Source organism: Sinohyriopsis cumingii, chromosome 11 (assembly GCF_028554795.1).
Source record: "Sinohyriopsis cumingii isolate HCF-2022 chromosome 11, ASM2855479v2, whole genome shotgun sequence".
In the NCBI taxonomy this organism is placed as follows: Eukaryota; Metazoa; Mollusca; class Bivalvia; order Unionida; family Unionidae; genus Sinohyriopsis; species Sinohyriopsis cumingii.
In genome coordinates this window covers 98166515-98191050 of record NC_142971.1, presented here as the reverse complement: position 1 = coordinate 98191050, position 24536 = coordinate 98166515, and the positions used below count along the sequence as shown (strand labels likewise).

The following is a 24536-nucleotide window of genomic DNA, read 5'->3' as shown; positions in this document are numbered from 1 at the left end:
TATATAGATTAGAGACTAGTATGTATTGATTATACAGATCAGGGACTAGTATGTATTGATTATAGAGATCAGGGACTATTATGAATTGATTATATAAATCAGGGACTAGAATATATTGCATGTATAGATCAATGACTAGCATGTATTGAATATATAGATCAGGGACTAGTATGTATTGAATATATAAATTGGGGACTAGTACATACTGAATATATAGAACAAGGACCAGGATGTTCATCTGGAATCATTAGCACAATATTAAAGGCCCTGATTTGCTAACACATTATGAAAAAGCAAATGTGGTACATAGTAATGAAAATATTATCTAAAGCAAGTAACAATAAAACATCTAGTATTAATACTTAAAGAATGAAACCTGTCCTATCTACCAACAACATATTACACTGTTATCTGATGTTATACCATACTTTGCATTTAAAATAAAAATATTTTGGTACATGTCATTAAATTAAAGTTCATCATAACAAGCTCACAACAACAATTTCATCAACAGTATCACACATGTATGCATGTATATACCAGAAGAGTAAACTCACTTTATCTATGTTAGAAGCCCTGCACCCTGGAGGTTAATTCTTTCTACCAATATGGTCATGTCCAATGAAACGCATGCAAGATCTGCTCCAGACACAAAGTTAGGTGACACCAAAACTACATTTATGCCCGTTAAAAGGTTTCAAGCAACTCCAGATATTTTTGGCAGATTTTATCACCTGCTTCCCTCCCAAAAGTCATGCTAAAATCAAAATTTTCATTTGGAAATGGACAATTTAATACAAGCTGATACTAAAAGGGATGCAATAATATTTTTTATATTAATAATTATGTCAAACAAGGTATAAGAAGCATGAAAAATGTTATTAGCATCATGATATAATGACCTGGGTTTAAAATAAAATGCTCAAAATGGGAGAAGAAACACCGCCATTTTAACATACCCATGTAACTATAAATGACTAAACCTAAAGTGCAAACGAAATACTTGCCATCCATCTCAAAATACTTGTGTCATGTAAACATTTTCCCCATACCAACTTAAATAGTAATAAATACTGTTTCTTTCATAAAGATACTCTAAATCTAATTAAAATTAAATTCTTGCACATTAAAATCAAATCTACTGAAGATGAAGCAATTAAAATACCTCTTGGAAAAGTTACCACCAATTAAAGTCATTGATTTAAGTTTAACAGAAGCAACAAGAACTGCTGCAACATGTTTTTGTTATGAATCAGATCAGCAGCATATCTAAAACAGGTGCATTATTGCAAGATAATATCGTACCATCATGCAAGCTCATTAATTGCCGAGGACAGCTTATTGGGAGAGGATAACATTTAAGTTACAGTACCCATCATATGCAATAAACTGGAAACCTTCTGGTGAAGTAGTACACATGCAAGTAAACTAACCATAAGTTATTATTTCAAGGTTTAATTTAGCTAGATTCCATTGTGATGAATAAATAATTGCTTGCTTGTAATCCATTATTAACCATCTCCACTGCATATATTCTGTCAAACTTCAGTGAAATTTCTTCACTTTCAAGTAAATTTACAGCTCCTTCACACAGTTAACTTTCATGACTTACCATAACAAATTCCCATACCTCTTACTGGACTATGATACAGATATTTTAATGAAAAATTGGTTACATGCATTTTTTGCTATAAATTAACACAACAGAACCCCTATCCCAGTCTCTACAAAAGAATGATCCTTCTATGGAAACAAAAGAACCCATACCCCATTCTCTATAAAAAATTATCCTTCTATGGAAATAACAGAACCCCTATCCCAGTCTCTACAAAAAAATAATCCTTCTATGGAAACAACAGAACCCCTATCCCAATCTCTACAAAAAAAATGATCCTTCTATGGAAACAACAGAACCCCTACCCCAATCTCAACAAAAAATGATCCTTCTATGGAAACAACAGAACCCCTATCCCAGTCTCTACAACGGAATGATCCTTCTATGGAAACAACAGAACCCCTATCCCAGTCTCTACAATAGAATGATCCTTCTATGGAAACAACTGAACCCTTATCCCAGTCTCTACAATAGAATGATCCTTCTATGGAAACAACAGAACCCCTATCCCAGTCTCTACAAAAAAATGATCCTTCTATGGAAATAACTGAACCCCTATCCCAGTCTCTACAATAGAATGATCCTTCTATGGAAACAACAGAACCCCTACCCCAATCTCTACAAAAAATGGTCCTTCTGGTGGCACTCTACATTTTCCTATTTTGCATAGGGTTAGAATTTTAAAGAAAAAGAGTTTCTCAGGTTTCCTCAATGGTTACTCTGGCTATTTTAAAAAAAAGACCTTTTATATCTTAAGTATTGTTCAAAATAACTTTTATTCCCTTTATTTTGGTGCATGATTGATGGGTGTAATATGGGTTATAATGCATACAGCTTGGCCTTACTTCAAATGTGCACCTTTCAAAAACTGCTAGCAACGCTTTGTCATTTTCACATCCTGGACTTCAGAGGTAAATTGTAAAAAAAGAGCCAATAACTTGTTTTATATTTTATATATTTGTTAATTCATTCATTGCATTTTCAGAAGCTGGTATTGTCTGGTCTGACAAATTTCATTTTCCCTATTTTAATAACAGTTAAGATAGTGAACTTTAGACTAATTCAGGCTGATTTTTTTTTTGCACAGTGGGGCAGTCATTTTAGTTAGCAGTGTGTTTAGATCATGTACAATTTCCACACAAGTACAATATCCAAAGAAATTTCAGCCACAGTACATCAAAATAACATAGAGATATGCCAACATTTTCTCAGCTCTGCATGTTACAAATGTAAACTTCACCTTACACCCACCACTCTCTCAGAAGTTCATAAAATCTGTAGAGCACCCACTCATTGGAAACTACAGAACCCATACCCTAATTGCTACAAACAATGATCCTTCTTTGAAAACAACAGAACCCTACCACAATCCCTACAATGATCCTTCTACGAAAACAGAACCCTGACCCAAATCCATACAAACAATGATCCTTCTAGGAAAACAAAACCCCTGCTCCAACCCCTACAATGATCCTCCTATGGAAACAAGAGAACCTGTACCCCAATCCCTACAAATAATGATCCTTCTACGGAAACATTATAAGCTGTACCCCAATCCCTACAAACAATGATCCTTCTATGAAAACAACAAAACCTGTACCCCAATCCCTACAAACAATGATCCTTCTGTGGAAATAACAGATCCCCTGCCCCAATCCCTACAATGATCCTTCTATGAAAACAATAGAACCACTACTCTAATCCTTAAAAACAATGACCCTTCTATGAAAACAACAGAACCTGTACACCAATTCCTATAAACAATGATCCTTCTATGGGAACAACAGAGGCTCTACAACAATCACTACCCCATATCTCTACAATCAACGATCCTTCTATGGAAACAACAGAACTCCTGACCCAATCGTTACAAATAATGATCCTTCTATGGTAACAAAAGAACCTGGACCCCAATCTCTACAAACAATGATCCTTCTATGGAAACCACAGAACTCCTACCCAAATCCCCACAAAGAACCTTATATGGCAACTACTGAACCTGTACTCCAATCCCTACGAAGTGCCTTCCATGAAAACAAGAGAACTACTACCCTAATCCCTATAAACAATGATCATTTATTGGAAACAACAGAATCCATACCCCAATCCCTACAATGATCCTTCTGTGGAAACAACAGAATCCAACCCCAATCCAAGAATTTTAAAACCATCAAAAATGTTGGAGGTTGTAATAATATTCCTGCTAAAGTATAGGTATGTCTATGTCAGGGTAATTCATTCAAAGAAGCATATTTAATCAGGTAGGTAAAACATTTTGTTCAAAGAGAAAATTACTTACGTTGTATTTTGGCAGTGAAAGGTGATCCAGAGATGTGTTTGTCAGAAAACTTTACAGTGATTTTGTATTCTCCAGGGGCTGTAGGGATGTAGGATACAGTACACGTTCCGTCTTCATTATCGCGACATTTGATTTCAGTCTTGGAGGGTCCCTCAATGGCAAGAGACAAGCCACCTGTAAAATAGAAATGCTTCAATTACATCTATCTTTTTCTATAATATATAGAAAACTACTGGTCAAAGAAATGGTAAAAAACTATTAAAGGTCCAAGAGGAAAAGCAAGAAAACTATTATTTGGCCAAGAAGCTTTAAATTTTGAAGTCATAATGAAATTCTATATTTTGAACATGTTGATAATAATTGGTTATAATTATTATGAATTTATTTATTATCTAAGCTATTTCCAAATTGTTGTCAGTATTGAACTTCACGAATCAGGGAGTGGGTCATATGGTTTCTACAGTATGATCATCAAGCACTAGGTCTAAATTTTGTGGTCTGAAGGGAACACAAAATCCACAAATATTGGTTGCCCATGAAAATGCACTCTGTAAACTGCCCCAGCAAACTGAGTAATAACATAACAGTAATCCTTGTTTACAACAAATGTGTTCACCCATAAACAGTAATCCTAGTTTACAACAAAATGTGTAAACCCATATACAGTAATCCTTGTTTACAACAAATGTGTAAACCCATAAACAGTAATCCTTGTTTACAATCAATCTGTGTAAATGAAATGTTTTATGCTCTCTCTAATAGTGTCAAATTTATATAAAAATATTCAGGATAGAATTTTGAACAATAATAAGAATTCTAAGCAGGAATCTGGCAAAGTAACCATTCATGCATACAAATTTGGACCCTTGGCTGGGATTTCCCCAATCCACACTATTGCATATGATGGATTTTATTACACCTGATCATGATTATGAAAACAAAAACCCCAATGAAAATTGTTTCAACAAAACTTGAATGAATAACAAGACTAGAATAAACAGTAGTTTTTTGCATAATTCAGGCACATAAACAAAAAAAGAATAAAATGTTACCTATCATAAAATACTGTATTATATGTGGTTCTAAAGCAAAAAAATATACTAAAAAACATAATTAGTAGCCACTAGTGTGACATATACAACATACCTGCACCAGCATCTTTGGTGACAATGGTGAACTCTGATGGTTCATTGACAACACCATGACTCAGTCCTGGACCATATGCTGTGACATATCCACTGTTGACTGCATCCACATGGAACAGATATGGACTTCCTAGAAATTGAAAATATTTTTTAATTGGTATAATTATCTCCACCATTTCATGAATAAGGAAATTTATCTAAGCTTTGAATGCACAATCTCCCAAACTTTATCCTTGACAAGATTTTCCTTAAATATAATTATACAAAGAGACATACTCTTTACTGATTAATCAAAGCACAGCTAGAAAGGGTTTTTTCTTCAGGAAATTCTTTCTGAGAGACATATGCTCAAAGATGATGTAAAAAGCTAAACAAATATCAAACGCTTTCTCTGAAATGCCTCTGATATCATTCCCTGAAATGCCTTTGTTATCATTCCCTGAAATGCCTCCGATATCATTTCCTGACATGCCTCTGATATCATTCCCTGAAATGCCTCTGATATCATTTCTCAAAATGGGTCTGTTTATTTGTTTCTTGCAGTCTGAACTGGCAAATACATGAACTAGAGAAGGGGAGATACTGTTATCAAAGCAGACTCTCAGCGAAAAAGTTCTTGAGAGCTTGACAAAACTAAAGAGATTACTGATCACACCTGCATTTCAACCTGTATTATCAATTAACAAGAATAAATTTTAAGATTTAGTGATGTTATATAACAGATGTTAACACTTTATGACTGATTCTAATGAAAAGCATTCCAACAGAATACTTCAAGGACAACTTGTCAACATGGGGTCATTCTAATTGGGACTTTTCATCTTCTGGTTCAAAAGAAACAAGTTTTTACATATGAATGATTTCTCATAGGCTGACATGGACAGAAATAGAAACTAAATATGTGAACTGATCCACATTGTGTACCTGTACTGCATGGAATTACCACCCCAACCCTACTGATCTCCCAAATTTTAACTGAAGTGAACTGTCACTCCCACCCTAACAATCACTAAATGCCAGCTGAAGTTAACTACCACCTCTGCCCAATAATCACTCCAATGCCATAAAGATGTCTCCCTTCTGTAGCATGACTGGCCAAATGGCATTTATAATTTTCATTCAGAGTGAGTGACAGGTACAGTTCATAACCTGACGGTTCACCTAACAATATTAATTGGCAGTAAAAAAGGCTAAATAATATACTACTCCATGCACCTCAAGATCACCTGATAGGTGTTATGGGGTGGGGGGTACAGTTGGAAAACTAAACTCTTCCTACTCAAGCAATCAAAACTTTAATATATATTCCACATCTCTATTTAGCCTAAACTCTTTTTAAATTCAGCTTTTGTACACTTTCATGTCAACCTTTTTTCTGTTCAAGTTTTGTACAATAGAAAACACCAATGAAAGTACAAAAGTATGTTTGTGTGTATCATAATGATATACTTAAGAATATATATTGCTTTTAATTTGGTTAATTTATGAATGGAACCAGACAGGTAATATATGAATGGAACCAGACAGGTAATATATGAATAGAACCAGAGAGGTAATATATGAGTGTTTATCAGAGCGATTTTGTAATTATTGCAAGAAATTTTGAGTTTTTTAATTAAATTTAACTCCCTACTTCTCCAAAAGCCTAACAGCATGAATACTCTGGTTTATCTTTAGAATATCAGGTATGTGTAAAATTTCCAAACTGTCTTCACATGTAAATTGTATTTCTTTAAGTATGGTAAAAAACTTTCTTCTGTGCATCCATAGAGGTATACAAAACACACTCTATCTAACAAGGAGTGTTGGGGATTCAATTAACCTTTTATGAATCTACCATGGTAATGAGATCTTTTATCTGCCTTAGAATACTGGTTTATAATTTGTTACCTTTGATTGGCTGGTTATTGTAGTTGAGATGGAGTTCATGGAGACCAGTCTCAGTGGGTTGGTAACGGATGGTTACTGTACCATCTCTGTTATCTTCTATTTTCGGGTAAGCTTTCTTTCCAGATGGCATTTTTACAAAGGCTGAAATGACAAAATGTATATCATTATGTGCAGGCTACTTTTATTTACACTAATCTATCTTGGGATGATTGTGAAATTCAATCAGCTACAATGGAGTTAGTTTCTTCATAGCTACTTCAAACTTAAACCTGAGGATTTTCTATTCAACACAGAGAAGAGTTTTTCCCCCTCCATTAAAAGTCACAAGAACCAGCAGGTATGCAATGCAAATACAATATAAAGAAATGGAGGTGGGGGGCCACAATATTGACAATGAGGTTTCGGAAGGGAGGGAAGTTGCCACAATATTGAAAACGTGGTTCTTTGGGAAGAGGCTTTCACAACATTGACAATGAGGTCTTGGATGGGGATGTCAATCACAATAGTGAAAATAAGGTTTTTAGGGAAGTGGGCTGCCATAATACTGTCAATGAAGTCTTGTATGCCACAATAGTGAAAATGAGGTTTCTAGAGAAATTACTTCTTCACAATTACTATGCATCAGATTCAATACATTTAACTTCTCTAAGGTTCTTGAATATTTGAAAACTTTAATTACACCATACTTTTTCTCATATACATTATTGTGTACAAAAATTTAAAACTGCTGGAGAGTTGCTATTAACATCACTATATAACATCCCTCATGACTAGCATCACCTCTATAATTCCTCACAGCCAAGCCCAAATGTGATGGTTTAGGACTTCACTTGAAATTATGGTTAAATGGGGCAAGTTTATGGAGAAATCACCCATATCTTCCAAAATTATACCAATGATCTAAATATTTATAATCTAATGCAGAGCAAGACCTAATTAATATTTTGCCAGGAAATTTGTTTCTCCAGTAAATCAGGCTGACCTGCCTAATCATACTTCATGTAGGATTATAAGACCATATCCTAAACAAAGGTAGAGTCTTGTATAGGATCAGCATTTAGTGATCAGAGTCCAGGTTATGCCTCAACTCTGCATGAGAGTCCAGGTTATGCCTCAACTCTGCATCAGAGTCCAGTTTATGTCTCAACTCTGCATGATAGTCCAGGTTAGGTCTCAACTCTGCATGAGAGTCCAGTTTATGTCTCAACTCTGCATGAGAGTCCAGGTTATATCTCAACTCTGCATGAGTCCAGGTTATGTCTCAACTCTGCATGAGAGTCCAGGTTATGTCTCAACTCTGCATTAGTGTCCAGTTTATGTCTCAACTCTGCATGAGAGTCCAGGTTATGTCTCAACTTTGCATGAGAGTCCAGGTTATATCTCAACTCTGCATGAGAGTCCAGGTTATGTCTCAACTCTGCATGAGAGTCCAGGTTATGTCTCAACTCTGCATGACAGCCCAGGTTATATCTCAACTCTGCATGAGAGTCTAGGTTTTGCCTCAACTCTGCAGGCTCAGAATACAGAATAGACCCAATGCACTCTCCTGTTTGCCACAAGAGGCTGCTAAATGAGACATGAGTTGCAGTGTTGTAGTGGTCAGCATGCTGAATGAAAGGGTTCTGGTTAGAATCCTACCAATGGCTCAGCCCAGGTGAGCTACCTTGGTGTATACTTCGGCAAAGCACTTTGGAACAAATGTCTAGGCATATATAACCTACTTGTTTTGCTATGTCATAAATCACCAACTGAACATTTAATGCCGTTGTTGTTGCTGCAATGTGTATGGACAAATGATGGTAAACAAGTTGGTCAGTGAAGTAGGTGAGGGTTTACAATCTGCTGCTGGTAAACTGATCTATGAGGTAGGGTAGGGTTTACAATCTGCTGCTGGTAAACTGGTCTATGAGGTAGGGTAGGGTTCACAAACTGCTGCTGGTAAACTGGTCTATGAGGTAGGGTAGGGTTTACAATCTGCTGCTGGTAAACTGGTCTATGAGGTAGGGTAGGGTTTACAATCTGCTGCTGGTAAACTGGTCTATGAGGTAGGGTAGGGTTCACAAACAGCTGCCGGTAAACTGGTCTATGAGGTAGGGTAGGGTTCACAAACTGCTGCTGGTAAACTGGTCTATGAGGTAGGGTAGAGTTCACAAACTGCTGCTGGTAAACTGTCTATGAGGTAGGGTATGGTTCACAAACTGCTGCTGGTGAACTGGTCTATGAGGTAAGGTAGGGTTCACAAACAGCTGCTGGTGAACTGGTCTATGAGGCAGGGTAGGGTTCACAAACTGCTGCTGGTTAAGTTGGTCTATGAGGTAGGAGAGAGTTCACAGTCGCAGTTGAAAAGTTGGTTCATGAGGTGGGGGGAGTTCACAATCTACTCCTGTTAAGTTGATCCAGGAGGTAGGGAAGGGTTCCCAGTGTGATGCAGAGCTGTTGTGGATATAGATTACCACGTCCAAATCCTGTAACCCAAAGCTACCATGAACAAATTTGATACACCATTTTGAATTCAAAGGAAGGTACCTAAATCTTGCAAATGATATGTCACCTATTTCAATTAATGATTTATAGGCACAAGAGTCTCTGAATTAATCTTAAATGGTCCATTAAATCTGCAGCTTACTCACCAGTCACAAAGTTGAAGATAGGTCCAACGTGGATACAGAAGTCAACAGGGTTGAAGAGGCCTGAACCTAAGGGGGGAGCACTCTGGACACTGTCAATTGTATCAGCAGTAATTAGATCATCACCTACCTGAAATCGAAATACACGACAAACTTTAATGTATAAATCCAAAGTATCCATTCAAATTCTTGTGGAATATTACTCTTATTAAATGCATATGCGACCGATTTTCTGTATTCTTGTTACAAAAATTTACCTTGCTTCTCAAGCAACATATAACCACTACCTTCTCATAAAGATATAAATTTATTAAATATAGTATCCTGTTATCACAACAAATAAAACTATACTTTTTTGTGATTATATTCTTTCCCTCATTAAATGAAATTATTTCATTGAAGTAACATGCACATAGTAAGACAATAACACTATCCACAATGAATTACTTGAGAGTTATTTTAAGCACCATGTCCATTTTAAACTTGTGATTCTTTAAAATGCCTGCTCACTTACTTGCAGTAGAATATAAAATTTCATTCTCATTGGTTGTACTTGATACTAGTTCTTTACATTAACAAAGAAAGAGGATAAACAATACATATGTGTGTATGTATCTAAAGATCATACAAGCTGCTGGTTTAAAACCATGCAGATATGACAGTGTGCCAAGGATGCAAAATGGTACCATATCCATCCTCATAAAAGGACCAAAATATTGGCAACATCAACCTGTATGTATCATGACATACCAATATATCATCTAATCAGGAACTGCAACTTTTAAATTGAATTGTAATGACTTTTCTGGTGTAAATACTTCTGGTTTAAACTGATGTTCATCAGCTAAAAATATATTCTGTACGGAAGTATGGACTGGAATACAGCATCTTCATCCTCAGCCTGATATCTTATCTCTAAACAGAGTCTGATTCAATCCATGATATAATCCAGGTTACTGCTTCCTGTATTTTCACTGTGTAAGAATAAACAAAAATTTCCCCTTTTTCTTCCCCGTGGCAAATTTATTATGATATAGTTAACATGTTTATGACTGACTTATATCAACTTAACTCTTTTTGATAAACCTTTAGTTTCAAATTCTAGTTCGAAAGTATTACTGACCAAAAATATATCTGTATTAGCACTAGCTTTTGTAAGTGACCAGGTCTTTAAAGTAAACAGGGACAAAAGGGGTGATGACCATTCATTTGTATTCCACCCCACCCACCCCATCAAAGTATGCTAAAATTTTCAATATTTTGCTATGCTGAATTACTGGCCAGTGGGATATCTCATGGGCTCATTAGTTGTATCAATTCTGCCCTTATATAATATTTGTATAATTTATACCCTTTTACAATATTTGTATAATTTATACCCTTTTACAATATTTGTATAATTTATACCCCTTTATAATATTTGGACGATTTATACCCTTTTACAATATTTGTATAATTTATACCCTTTTACAACATTTGTATAATTTATACCCTTTTATATTTGTATAATTTATACCCTTTTACAATATTTGTATAATTTATACCCTTTTACAATATTTGTATAATTTATACTCTTTTACAATATTTGTATCAATTCTGCCCTTATATAATATTTGTATAATTTATACCCTTATATACTATTTGCATAATTTATACCCTTATATAATATTTGTATAATTTATACCCTTTTACAATATTTGTATAATTTATGCCCTTTTATATTTTTATCAATTCTGCCCTTATATAATATTTGTATCAATTCTGTCCTTAGATAATATTTGTATCAATTCTGCCCACAGATATAATTTGTATCATTTATGCAGTCTCATGTTTGTAACATTTATGCCCCTTTTAAAGGCGGCCTCATATTTGTAACATTTATGCCCCTTTTAAAGGCGGCCTCATATTTGTAACATTTATGCCCCTTTTAAAGGCGGCCTCATTTTTAATAACATTTATGCCCCTTTTAAAGGCGGCCTCATTTTTGTAACATTTATGCCCTCTACATAGGCTGCTTCATATACTGGTATCTTGTATGCTCCCTTAATAAAGGCAGTCTCATATAATTGAACTTTTTTATTTTCCCTATACATGCAATCCCATATATTGGTACTATTTATGTTCCCTATACATGCAGTCTCATATACAGGTACTATTTGTTCCCTATACAGGCAATCCCATATATTTTGGAATCTTGTTACCACTAATGACAAATCATAGTCAATTTTTATAACATGCAATAGTTTTAAAAATCCTCACCTGAGAAAATTCTTCACACATTCTTTATTTGAAACCATCTTTGCAATAACATTAAATACTGGTACTTCTGATTCCATGAACATTTTTAGTTTCCCTTTTCAGATAAATTTTTTTATTGCTTGGTCTAGTAACTCGTATACTAATACTATTACACTACAAAGAGTAACTCCCACTCTCCAGTGTGTCTCACTAAGTGATGCTTACCTTGCTCTCCAAGTACTCTTCGTACTCTTCTGGGCCTACAGCCTACAAAGAACATGCAGAAAGATGTCAGTCACACACATCACATGCATCATGCAGCAGATCAGGCAGCAAGTCAGTTACACAGGCATTGTTATTCTATTGAAAAATCTTGCAAATTTCAAGTGTCAGTAAAATCACACGGTGCAGTTAAAGTGACTATACTGACAAGCAACTTCTATTTCACCTTCTAAAACTAATGTTATTAAAACCTGTTTAAAACTTAGCCTTATTTTTTAATAGTTAACCAGCTGCTTACATAAATCTTTAACCTGCTGAGGATAACTTTGTTTTCTTCTTTTAACGAATAAGGAACAGAACTTTGTTTGGTTACTATATACATATGCATGTGTCACAGTCAGGCTCCAAAGTGATTGTCAAGGTTCTTGGTTAGGCAACATCATATTGTATTCCTTACAGATTACTGACTGATAGGCACCATCATATTGTGTTCCTTACAGATTACTGACTGACAGGCACCATCATATTAATTGTGTTCCTTACAGATTACTGACTGAAAGGCACCATCATATTGTGTTCCTTACAGATTACTGACTGATAGGCACCATCATATTGTGTTCCTTACAGATTACTTACTGATAGGAGCAGCAGGGGGGGCGAATCGGACATTTTGTCCAATCGTTATTTTGCTTAATTATTACTTTCTGCACTCAGCGGATCCGGTGTAGTCAGCGCCTGGTAAAAAAAAAACGACGACGGTCCATCCTACACGACGGTGACGTCATTTGGTTTAATACATTTTCTGCGAGCCGATCCCAGTTTTGTCAGCGTCCGGTAAACACAGCGACGACCGCGTCGATGTCATTTCCCCCCCTGCTGCTAAGAAGTTATTTACAATGAAAATTATTTACAACTAACCGAATATTTGGTCAAGTCCGATACGATATCGTGTCCGAGGATCAAATCCATGTGGGGTCGACTGAGCATGACTAAAAAAGTTTCGAAAACCATTAAAGTCCATGTCACCGCCGCACCATGTCTGCCAAATATTTCGTAGCGTGTGTGTATCAACGCCGTTGAATACAGCAAGAATATTACAGTTGTCTTTGATTACTTTTGGAATCTGAGTGTATCGTTGAGTGACATATATCACGTCGGTGTTTTTATGCCTGCCTCTGGAAAATATCCTAGCTGGTTTTTTTTGATTGTCTAACATAACATCATCGTACACGACTAGATTGTTAACGTCGCCATCAATATCATCAATACCCGGTGCATCATTGATATCTGTAATAAACTCAATAACATTTTTTTCAGCGATCGCTGATGCATTCTCGTTAAAATCTTTCAACACCTCGTAGCATCGTTGATCATCCACGCTAGGGGCGATTAAATACAACTTATCCCACTTCATCCATCTCATTATTAAATTGAGTAATAATTGCGTCTTGCCGGATCCAGATGGTCCGATGATAATCATCCGGATCGAGTTTGGTAATGCTGCAACATGCTTAACTGGTTCTCTTGTTTTAGTCGCCGAAAAATCAATTATATTCATATCTCTATACATAAATTATGGATCTATATTGTGTGAAGTGTAGAGTGCGTACTGGCACAAATGATATGACAACCGTTACAACGAGAAATAACAGATCGGCGCTTACTGGTAAGTGTGTACAATGCGGTACAAAGAAATTTAGATTTATTTCTATTAGACCCGGGGATGTTTTAAAAAAAAGCGAGGAGGTGATATTGCAGCCAAGTTATCAAAACTCCCCGGAACACCGTGGGCAAAGTATCCAGGAGAAAAGCACCTCCCAGGATATAGCTACTGTGGCCCCGGAACACGATTAGATATCAGACTCGATGATCAAAATCAGCCGCGACCCGGTGAGTATCCAATAAACGCTATCGACGAAGCATGTCGGATACATGATATAGCTTATCGTAGCGGTGATCTGCAACAGCGTCATATCGCGGATGTAAAATTAATTCACGTGTTAAATGCCATTCCTGATAAATCCCTCAAAGAAAAGTTGGCTTCATGGTTGGTAAAATCGGCTATGAAAGGTAAATTAATGATTGGAAGCGGAGCTTCTCGCGCTGGTAATTGAAAACGCTAGCGTTTATAATAACAACATGGAATCCATCTATTATTCTCCGAGAGGATACTGGAAGGGGAAGGCCGCAATTGGTAAACTCGCAAGCGCTGCAAAGGTAACAAAGGCCACTGCGGCTAATTGGTTATCCAAACAGGCTATATGGCAAATTTATCTACCACCGCCTAAACAAATCAACTTCTCACACTTTGATGTCAGCGTACCCAATGAAGTTCATCAGGCTGATATACTATTTCTGCCGCATGACAACGGTTACAAATACGCGCTAACTGTAGTTGATGTTGCGAGTCGATACAAACAAGCGGAGCCATTAAAAACAAAGTCAGCAACTGAAGTAGCCGATGCGTTTGAGCGGATTTACCGAAGGGGTCCTCTGCGCTGGCCAAATCTATTACAAGTTGATCCTGGTAGTGAATTTCGCGGCGCTGTTTTATCAACGCTGAAACATCATACTGCGCTACATCGTGATCAGGCAATTGTTGAACGATTCAATCGGACTCTTGCTGAACGGTTATTTGGGTATCAATACGCGAAGGAATTCATCCAAGAAAAACGATCTCGTGAATGGGTTAAAAGGTTGCCAGGCGTAATTGCAGCGTTAACGAGATTACCCGAGCAATCAACATGAAGCCCAGCGACGCGATTAAATACGAGTACATACCCGGAAGATCAAAAATAGATAGCGTTTCCAAGCCGATTCTCGGCGATGTCACTGTTAGATATCTGTATGAACCAGGAGAGCTTGAAGGCGGTAAAAAAAGAGCTACTGATCCTATTTGGAGTGTTACCACACATAACATATCAACGATAACACGATCAACTGGTAGACCACCGATCTATAGACTGGATTCAACTGCCCCACAGCGGGGGTTTACACGCGAGCAACTACAAGTGATACCTGACGATACTCAATTACCCCCGCGTGGTCTTAACTAGCGCCGTTGCGTCTATTGCACTCAAGACAGGTTAACCTCACATTGTTTTTGACATGACCGAGACTGTTATCGATCCTGTCCACGGTAAATTGGCGAGCATCTTTATCCGAATAACGCCAGCGCATTACACAATTGCAACTCGCGCAGTGATTATTCTGTTGTTGTCGTAACGCAATTATTAATTCGGCATCAATATCAAAACGCCGCTGTTTTTTTTTATCCTGTTGGCGGTAACCCGAGAGTTTTCTATCAATGACGCTTGCATCTATAATGTCATCGTTGTCGCCGGCTTCGTCACTGGCTTCGTCAATAACAATTCTTCGAAGCTGATTTATCCTCCGTACTCGGGATACTGCAAGATAGACTAGATTTGACCATTCGATGCGATTATCAACCATCCAAACAATTGTATCCGTGATAGTCAATCCTTGCGAGGAATGTATTGTCGTTGCGTATCCTAGCGTCCACGGGGATTTATCAGCACGTAGCGCGTCTTCGACGACGCTGATATCAACGAGCACAATATCATTCAGCACGAGAATTTGTTTTTTTGTCCCTGACGCTGTCGGGCCCGGGATTTCAACTTCAATGTTCTGCCGCCGTGTGTCCGCGGGTCTATAACATAACGGCACTGGGCGCGTTGGAAACTTTTCCTTATGCAACGTAAATAACTTCCGCTGAAGTGTGTCTCTGACTATCTTTCTACTCGCTACAATCAAATCGTTTGGTCTCCATGTTTCCCAGAATTCATTTAACGGCGTTTCCGGAATCACCTCGCGGATTATTTCACATTGAACTCTATCCGGCTGTAATCTGATTAATTTTTTAACCTCGCGCAGTTGTTCATCAAGTGCTCGGTAATCAGTATCGGTTTCTTCATAATAGTCCACAAAACCCTTTAACCAATCATGTGGACCCTCGCTGACAAATGGTGGTGGTTGGCCATGATCTCCGCACATTATCACCGCTGTATTCGCGCGCAGCAACCACTCAAGAAACATTTGTAAAACATCTAACGAAACAGTACATATCTCATCCCAGATGATAACCTCAGGAATAAATTTTTCCCCCATTCGATCAGGAGTCCACTCACCGCCGCTGTATCGAAAAAAGCTGTGATAAGTAACGGCGTCAACATTTCGTTGTTTTATCTCTCGCGCTAGTCTATGGGTCGGTGTAAGCACGATTATACTTGCCCGCGTTCGAAATAATTCAATTGCCCGAGTCGTCTTTCCTGACCCGCCACAACCGCTTAAATAAACTGTTTTATATCTACAAATTGGATCAGAACACGGTGGTGCATTAGACCATTCTGATAGATTATCACCGCGTAAGTAATTATTTTCAACGGTGACATCTGCTGACGGGGAATAATCGCGTCGTATTTCATTTTTAATTCTCCATATACCCCAACTCTCGTCCGGACTAGTAAACTCGGCTATGTTTCCCTTATACTTTACGTCTATGTAAAATGAATCAACGGCTACTCTAACCGCGGTGTCGGGAAATCTATTTATCATCGAGAATAAATTGATAGCGGCGTAACCCAGCATAGACGCCCTCAAATGTGGATACGCGGGGCTGTCTCCATCGCTGTAGGAAACAACTGTACCCAACTTTGTTCCATTGGACAAGAAAGCTGTTTTGCAGTTCACGTATCTATTTTTTGCCACTGCGTCCTTGATTACGAAATCATATTCTGCGTCATCTATAATCAGCCGTGAGCAATATCGTTTGTAGTCGCAGTTTTTTCCACCTTGTGTGAACTTACCAATTATTCTTCTACCGAGATCTTTTGCCTCGCGGTTTCGTTGGTTGAATATCTTTTTGGACCATTCGATGATATATTCCTCGTCGGCATCAATGTATTTTCTGGACTCGTCAATTATGCTATCTAGACGCTCTGGTTCTGGTAACCAGACTTCAGTCTGCGCCCGATATGATATAATCGCGTCACTGACAATCAACGATACAAGCATGCTACAATCAATCATATACCGTAGCAGCGCTATTGGCAGCCACTTCTTTTCAGCCATGTGTCTACCGATCCAAATATAACAACAGCGATGAAGTCCTGCCGCGAATTCAAATGATACTATGCGAGCGAATCCGGTTAAATCAAAATCAGGCAGTGGCCCATTAATAGCAACACGAGTCATTTCATGTCTGGGGTGTCCAAATCGTTTGAAATACTCAGCGGCGGATCCATACCTGAGAAAACTCGCTGGATAACAGGCAACCATATCAACGGAAATCATAGCGTCGCGGTTGTATTCAGTGTTCCATAGTCCACCGTGATAGTATTCCAAACAACTGGATTGTACATCTGGTAGAAATTCCTTGCGCGTTGGTCTCCACGCATTTTTCCTTGCTGCAACATGAGCCGCAACCGATGGAATCGTAAAACAATTTGTTAGCAGTTGTTCATCATGCTCTTCAAATTCCATGGCGGTTTTTTTCATTTTGTTGTGAAACGCTTCAGTGCGATATAATTCACCGTTTGGTCTTACAAACTGATCAAAGGTATCCATGTCGTTTTCAGCGCTGCGAAGTAACCACACTGATACAGGGTCGTTTTTACACAAGCAAGCAATAGCATCAAATAGTTTCCTCTCCGCGAGAAAACTATCCTCTCCCAGGAATTCCCCGGGGATATACTTTACTGTTCTATCCCGTGGAAATATTGTGACCGCGGGCGTCCACGCGTGTTCGTTATGATCAATAATTTTGATTGGGGCTCCCTTTGATTTATACTTTGATTCATATAATACTTCACCGGTTATTGTTGTAACGGTTATTGGAAATCTCAGCGACGTTTCTAATTTCGCTATGTCGCTGATGGTTGCTCCTCGCTCGCGCACTGTCTCCTCCCATTGGTTTATTTTGCTACGTCGTAAATCGGTCAGTTTATTTCCTCGACACGCATTTGTAAAATGCTCTATTACTCGTTCTGCTACACAATTTATCCCCGTTGACTGTTTCATCGGCGCTAGTTTTCCGTTATCAGGTTTCTTATTTAACGGGTATATTCCATAAACAACTGCTGTTTCAGGATACGCTCGTTCATAGTATGGTCTGTCAATTCCGGTTAACAGCCCTGGCTTGGAGTCGTGGCTAACAATGACTGTTTTCTTGTCGTTGAGAACCGGTTCAAATTTATCACGTATGATCCAATTACCTGATTCCACCCGGACAATGAATTTTACTCTGAAGAAATACCTTTTACCGTCAAGTTGTGATATTATCGTTGCTGCGCGGTTGTCGTTCATGGTAGCATCAACAACACCATCAATTCGAAATGTTGACCAACTATGAGATGCGCCATCACGCTTGAATTCATTGATACAGTCGCGTATTTTATTCAACAGGGTTCTATCGTTTATTAACGCTTTTGGTGCGTCCTTGAGGGCTCTATCGAGATTGAACTTAATATTTTTCCAGGGCTTAATTGCTGCTAATCTCTCAAACTCTTCCATATAATTAAAACAAGTATTTAAATGAAAGAATATAGTATAATGAATCACTGCAAATGGTTGATGATTGGGTCGACAACCCCGTGCAATAAATCATGTAGAGGTGAATTCTGCAGGTATCATTTACAAAGCGTTCGTAATGGTTCTCTTGGCCCCCTCCCGTGCTTGGTTTGTCACGTTGGTGTAAGAGGGAAATCGCAGTTGTGTATCAATTGTGGCGGAAAGCGATACAGGGAGTTAAAACGCTATTATGACAAGCGAATAAAAAACGCCGTCATTGACCCCACCGCAGACTTCGTCATCAAAACTCCTCAGGACTACATTGCAAGGTTTATAATTAAACCAAATAATGAATTAGACAAGTAGTATTATTATACAAATGAACCAAGAATTTCAGCCGCATCCTGTGCTCGTTAATTACGAGGCATCTCGCGACGGCGTTGTTAGAAATTGTAGACTGAAGAAGCCGGTTGGATGGAAAAATAATCACGGATACTTGATGTTTGGTGCCGGAAAGAAGAAGTATTATGTTCATAGGGTGGTATTTGAAGCATTCAACGGATTAATCGAGAACGGTCTCGTTATTGATCATATTGATGGATGTCCTCAAAATAATTCTCTTATAAACCTGCAAGCTATCTCTCAGAGTGAAAATAGTAAAAAAGGCCAAACCGGTAAATGCTCAAAAAAAGCAAAAAGCGTAAAGTCATTTGATACAACAACTCACGAGGAAAAAATATTTCAGTCGATGAATGAGGCAGGAAAATATTTCGATATTTGTAGAGCCTCAATACAATTTGTTGCAGAACGAGTATATCAAACAGCGATCTCAAAAAAGACGGGTCATAGAATTCGATTTTCATATATAACAGAAATCAGCAAGTGACAAGGTCACCGTGACAGTGCGAACGCTACAATAAATTGTCTCTTCCGGAAGAAAACGAATTATCCTACGGTTTCATCGAATGTTAACACACCTCGGGGATTGATACGCGGGGTTCATTTTGTAAAATAATTTTTTTTTTTATTTAAAAATAAGATGTTTTATAAGAATATGAATATCGAAGATATCAATAATATATTAACCGAGATTTTAAAATTAAAAAATCAAGGAATTGAATTATCTGATAAGCTTGATAACCAAAAAATATTGTCCGATTATGAAATTATTAACGAGCAATCAAAGAAAGGTCGATATACCCTGCCACGCGAGTATTCTTTTATAAAGCGATTACAATATACGATCAATGAAAACCTGTATGGCAATGACGTAAATGCATTTATTGGACTATTTACTGCCATTGAGACAGTACGAAAAAAACTCGGACAGGCTTTTGAACGACGTCGAGAAATCTCTAATAAAATTAAAAACATTAGAAGGATTATAGACGAAAACTCCCTGGAGCCCCTGGGACATATCCCCCCCGCCACACTCGGCGGGAAATTAGAAATTACAGAGCAATTGCAATAATGGTAGGCGAATCACTTACTACTCGGCTAGCCTGAGAGCGGCTAGTAGCGCTTTAAAAGTTCATACCGTTACGAGACAGGGTCCGAAAACAACTTCAAACGCGGCAACAACTACAAACTGATTTTGCTGTTGGAAGCGAACAGCTCTTTGCTCCGGTAACTAAAGCGACCAAAGATGTTACGGCGGCAACTGTGCCCGTCCTCGGTGCGCTTGAAAAGATAGCGGCTCAGACCGAGCAAACAAAAAAGTCTCTGGAAACACTCCCTGCGAAAATAGCATTCGCTACAACACGGAGGCCGCCACCACTCGCTATAACGGACCCACAAGAACCTTATGTTACAATGGCCGACGAGGAAGAACTAGGCGCCACCGCAAGAGAACCAGAAGAAGAAATACCGGAGGAAATACCGGAAGAAATACCGGAAGAAATACGGAAAGAGGGGAATATACCCCGTAATGTTCTTAAAAAGAACACAATAGATAAAATTAGAAATCTCGGCTACGAAGAATTAGTTAATTTTACTGTTACAAATTTTGATAAGGACACACGAGATGAGCATATCAATAGCGGCTACGAGAAAAATATAAGGTCATTAAAGGACTGGACAAGAATAGTGTATTTGGCAAATAAACATAAAAATGAATTACCATCGCGTGATAATAATTATATAATATTCCACAATAAAGTAAAAAGTGAAAGACCAAAACACGGAAAAGGATACTCTGTTGGTAAAGACGTTACTTGTCCTGGTAGTGTTCTCAGTGAACACGGCTAGAAATACTAATCGGAGGAAAACGAGCCGGAAATAACTCTCCGGAAATAATCAATGAGGCCGCTGATATTTGCAGGCGGTTATTTGCCGGTGGTATCATGGACATTAATGCATATCGAACGCTCATTGACGAGTTAGTGGATGATTAAAAAAATTATAAAATTGTCGTTTTTGGTCGGTTTTTGGTTGGTTTTTATGGGTGAAAACCCCAGGAAATCATTTAGAGAAAATCGATGTTTTTGACCAAAAACCGGCAAAAACCGACCAAAATCGACAAAAAACGACAAAAATTGACAAAAATTGACAAAAAACGCGTATTTTTACCGCCGATGAAAACCCCAGGAAATCATTTAGAGAAAATCGATGTTTTTGACAACATTTATGATTCGGTGGTGGGGAAGGGGGGGTGATCAACCACTAACTGGAAAACACTGGTGTTTTTTATAATAAAGATGATTATACACTACAACCATGATAAACCAGTCAGCGTCTACGTGGTAAACTCACGATTGCCTGTATACCGCGCGTGGTACGGAGACGGTCTCGGTAGCACCATTGCGGGGTTATTTACAAGAATGGCTCCAAAAGTGGCGCCGTTAGCCAAACAATTAGGAATGAAGGCTATTGATGTTATTCGTGATAAGGGAATCGATGTTGCCGGAAGGGTGGTTTCTGCAGCAAAGGACAAACTAATGTCGTTGGTAAAATCCAAAGGATTTTCACGAAGAAAAAAACAGAAACCACCGGTGATGCCATCAACGACAGTGATGCCTGCAAATGTCAGTAAAGTAATAAATAACGCCGTGGAAGAAAAACTAGCGTCGTTGGTAAACAATAATCAAGATGATATCGCAAACATAATAGCGGGAAGTGGTTTAAAACGACGACGATGATTTAGATGCATCAGCGTATTATTAAATAAAATGTTTAAACGAACAGCTGACCCGGCGTTTGATATGGACGCACCAGTGCACAAGGATGATTCTGTCCGTAATTATCAATTTTATTCCTATCATGCAGTACAACCCAACATACGATCGCGAATTGAACTTCAAGTCCATGATACCAGTAAATATTTTTTACCGTGTGAAGCGTTTATTGAAATCGAAGGAGAACTTGTAACAGAGGCCGATACTCCTGCTGTAATTGCACCGTATCCAGATGGTACCAAAGTTGGCTTAGTCAATAACGGCGTAATGGCGCTATTTGAAAGCGCAAAATATCTCATTGACGGGCGAGAAATTGAATCAATAGAACGTGATGTTGATGTGGCTACAACAATAATCGGGCTAGCAAGATATTCCGACGATTATACAAGATCAGCGGGTCCATCTATGATGTTTGCAAAGGATACTAGAAACACTGCTGGAAACTCGCAATTTGTGGTAAGACGACCAAGAAATAATGCTAATAACGCTGATGCTGATGTTGAGAATATGATTATAAACAGCGATCCTAATTTTAACATCGGAGCTGCAACACGCATATCAATGTTAACAGGGCCGCGTAGATCTTTCTCATGCGCGATTCCACTGCATCATATATTTGGATTTTGTAGGAACGTGCGAAAAGTTATCTACGGAGCAAAGCATACCGTGGTGCTTGTGTGAAAAGGTGATGATAGAAATGCAATTTGGAGAATTCCAGCGGATCTTGCGAATCCAAATAATGACTCTGGTAAAGTCGTTTTAACTAAAATATTATTGTGGATGCCAGTAATGACTCCATCCATTACCACAGAGGCACGATTGCTATCCTTTATGGAGCAGGGAGGAAAATCATTACTAAGTTGGCTAACAACAACAACAGATACTAAGCAATCAAATATCAATGGTATATTCACATGGAACCTGGCATCACAACAAGGTATTTCGGCTCCGCGTCATATATTTGTTGCATTGCAGGATATGACGAGAGTTGATAATCAACTATCCAGCCATATGATATTTGATCGATTAGGCGTTACTGACGTCTCGCTGAGAATAAACGGCCAGCAGGAACCATCTGAGGATATACAACTTAATTACGGTCAAAACCATATTGCACGCGTGTACCATCGGTTGCTGTCGTATATGAGTCGTGATCAAAACGTCGACACTGGTTTGCAAATATCACAACATGATTTCAAAGAACTATATCCGATCTATTACTTTTCGCTGGAACATCTTGATTTAACAAGACAATCCGTCGTTGACATACACTTCCGAGCTAATGTAACTCGCGGCGTTATTGCCGATTATAGAGCGGTTGCTGTCATTCTCAGCGATAAATCAATGCTGTTGGAAGGTGTTGGTGGACGAATGAGAATCGTTGATGCACCAGTGGAAAACATGTAATTGAAAACATAAACGCGTTTACAATAAAAATGTCGTATAATGTTGTCAGTGTAGAGTTGACCGATGGTCAAGTCAAGAAATTACGATCAAAGTCGGCTAAACAATGTGGAACCACAATAACGTTAAAGCCGTCACAGATGGCAGGTGGTAATCATAAGATATCGTTGACAGCGCGTCAAATAAAACATTTCAATGATGCGATGAAGAATAAAAAGGGTGTTCAAATAGATTTTTCAGCCGCAGTGATTAAAAACATGGAAAAGACCGGTGGGATATTTCCGCTGTTAGCTGCGATTCCAGCGTTGATTGCCGCCGCGGCCCCAGCAGTGGCGAAGGCGGCTGCGTTAGGAGCCGTTGGTACCGCGGCGGGAATGGCATTGAAGAAGGCAACCGGGAAAGGCTATAAAAAAAAACGACCTGTAGCAGGAAAGGGTCTAAGACTACCGGGAACCCCGTATTCATGGTACTCGGGGAAGGGTCTAAGACTACCGGGAACCGTTTATTAACTCAAGAGTCAATGACTCCAATGTCTAATTTTGATTTAATAGATGCCGCAAACGCGTTAGCGATAAAAAACTTCAGAGGTGTTTTCATGAGGGATCAATTACCGACAAAACCAAGGAATATTGAAACCGGTATAATTAACCTCGATAAATCCTCCGGAGCGGGGACTCATTGGGTTGCATACGCAATTGATCCGCGTGCGATCGTCTATTTTGATTCATACGGGTTAGCCCCGCCAAACGAGTTCATGCGGTATATCCGGGCGTGTTCAGCCCCGGTTTTTTATTCCACGCTGCCAACACAACAATTAAGTGACCCACCGATATGCGGCTGTGAGGTATTGAACGTACTCGCGGCGATTTCATCATCGCGGAAACCACCTCATGTGGTTGTAAACGAATACACTAGTGGGGTCGTAGAGGCCCGGCGGGTTAATTAAAAACACCGGTTTTTTTTACAATAATAATGATTGATATCTGGGGACGACCGGTTTCGGCGCTGAAAAAATCCATGGAAACGCTCGCCACCGATGACATAAAAAAACTAATCGAGGATGAAATCGCTGATACGTTAAATTTAACCAGTGTTGACCCGGGCGAAATAGTTGTATTTCAAGACCGCCAGGGTAAACTGAAATCCAGTAATGTGTCGCTGAATGACGTTTTAATACGACAGCGTGATGCCGCCGAGAACACCATCGCGTTGTATACCGATGACGGACGACTTAAATCAGGTGAATCCATCTTGACGATAAATGGAAAAATAAGTACACTTGGCGACAATTATATAACCATGTCGGATTCGTTAAAAAATTTGTATGATAAATTTAACGCGCAAGCAAATCAGTTCGAGGGGATACAAAAGTCTGTCACCGATATACAACTCACT

At 38.5% G+C, this 24536-nt stretch overlaps 1 protein-coding gene across 7 annotated transcripts in view; it reads right to left on the bottom strand.

The window, feature by feature from the left end:
- Positions 1-24536, bottom strand: part of LOC149789084 (filamin-A-like) — a 226899-nt gene that overhangs the window by 37137 nt on the left and 165226 nt on the right. For 5 of the 7 annotated variants that reach the window (XM_089975267.1, XM_089975270.1, XM_089975268.1 and 2 more), the window contains 5 exons: positions 12040-12081; positions 9580-9706; positions 6950-7090; positions 5061-5189; positions 3915-4088 (listed from right to left, as the gene is read on the bottom strand). In XM_089975267.1, coding sequence (XP_089831393.1) covers positions 3915-4088; positions 5061-5189; positions 6950-7090; positions 9580-9706; positions 12040-12081 — 613 coding nt within the window. The remainder of the gene's footprint in view (positions 1-3914; positions 4089-5060; positions 5190-6949; positions 7091-9579; positions 9707-12039; positions 12082-24536) is intronic. The other 2 variants (XM_089975269.1, XM_089975271.1) reach the window with 1 other exon arrangement.